Source organism: Arachis ipaensis, chromosome B03 (assembly GCF_000816755.2).
Source record: "Arachis ipaensis cultivar K30076 chromosome B03, Araip1.1, whole genome shotgun sequence".
Classification (NCBI taxonomy): domain Eukaryota; kingdom Viridiplantae; phylum Streptophyta; class Magnoliopsida; order Fabales; family Fabaceae; genus Arachis; species Arachis ipaensis.
This window is the reverse complement of record NC_029787.2, coordinates 111,345,694-111,347,062: the sequence shown is the minus strand read 5'-3', so window position 1 is coordinate 111,347,062 and position 1,369 is coordinate 111,345,694. Positions and strand designations below refer to the sequence as shown.

The 1,369-nt window shown below is 42.6% G+C and overlaps 1 protein-coding gene across 1 annotated transcript; it reads right to left on the bottom strand.

Annotated features, from left to right (window-relative positions):
- On the bottom strand, positions 312 to 1,031 carry LOC107633556 (putative F-box protein At1g67623). The gene has a single exon (XM_016337170.1). The coding sequence runs from the start codon at positions 1,029 to 1,031 to the stop codon at positions 312 to 314; it is 720 nt and encodes a 239-aa protein (XP_016192656.1).

Genomic DNA, 1,369 nt, shown 5'->3' with positions numbered 1-1,369 from the left:
TAAAGAGGAGGTTTTTAAAAGTTAGAAAAGAGGGGAATGTAGATTTATAAAATAGAGGAGAGAAAAGTGTCATTTTAGCATCTCGCAAGGGAGTGGAGTGAAATTTTCTATAGTTTATTTAAATTGACAAGTAGAAATCATAACCTGTTTTTTTAGTATTGTACTGTTATCAATGAAAGAAAGAAGACAATTTAACAACTAAGGTATGTGCAATAGTTAACGAAATTGATTTTAGTAACCAAATATGTTGTACGAAACTTTTACAGGCAAAGTGTAAACAACAGAACATTAAATCTGCATGGGAACCTAACTCATGGGAGGTTGACGAAGAGTAGCAACTCGTAGTTCGCGCGACAGTGGATGCAGGGGATATGAGCGGCCCCTCCGAAAGCATGGACGGAGTTTTGCTCTGCTGCCCGTCTGCGATAGTCATACAGAAGACCCATGTGGCCCCTGGTGGAGCACCTGGGCGAGGCACACACCGTATGTTGTTCTATATGGGGCATTTGGACCTCACCCGGCCACGAGTTATTCAGTATTGAGAAGCACCTAGCGTTACAATCGGCGAGTAAACCAGCTGCATCTAGCTCGCGAAACAGTTCGAGTCCTTTCCGTTTTCCATCATTGTCGTCCGTGCGAAGCAGCAACGTCATCGAGAGTGCATATTTAGCTGCTTCATGGCCTCTACTTGTTGCACTATTCAGCATTTGGAAGCCAACGTCTTGGTTACGTCTGATGAAGAGTTCCCGAAGCACCTCACGAAACAGAAGCTCTGGATGACCAGCGGCCAAACAGCGGTCAAAGAATCTCGTTGCCTCGATGTCGCGGCTCCACCACCACAGCGTCACATGCGGTGGCAGTATAGAAACACTGCGGTGAACAATATCCGCGTCTCCTATATCCCGTGCAGCCTTGCAGGTCATTCTAAGACTGCAGAGGTCCTGAATGGAGTTTGACGCAACTTTAACGGTTAATGTAACCCAAATGTCGTTCGGAAGGAAGGGGGTATTTGAGAAACGGTTTATTGTCATTTTACGTTTGTTCCTGTTAGTTCGTATTTCAATGGGATGGGGATATGTGTATAGAGTTGCGGATATGGAGTGTGGCAAAGGAGTGTGCCTCCATATTTATAAGTCCACCGATCCCGTTGGAATCCTGAACTGGAGTGTAGCAGATAGGTTTTGAGTAATGTATGCGTAATATTAAATGTTAGAGTAAGCGTAACTATATTAAAGTGAAAACTGTATGGGGAATGCTATTAATAAAAATACACTACACCCTAGTGTAATGCTATTAATTAAATTTACTCTATTAATCCTATTAGTTTACATTGTTCACACATTGTTAAACAAAAGTTGTTAGTTACCTA

Coding starts and splice junctions, on each gene's coding strand:
- LOC107633556 (XM_016337170.1), bottom strand. CDS start 1,031: ATGACAATAAACCGTTTCTCAAATACCCCCTTCCTTCCGAACGACATT.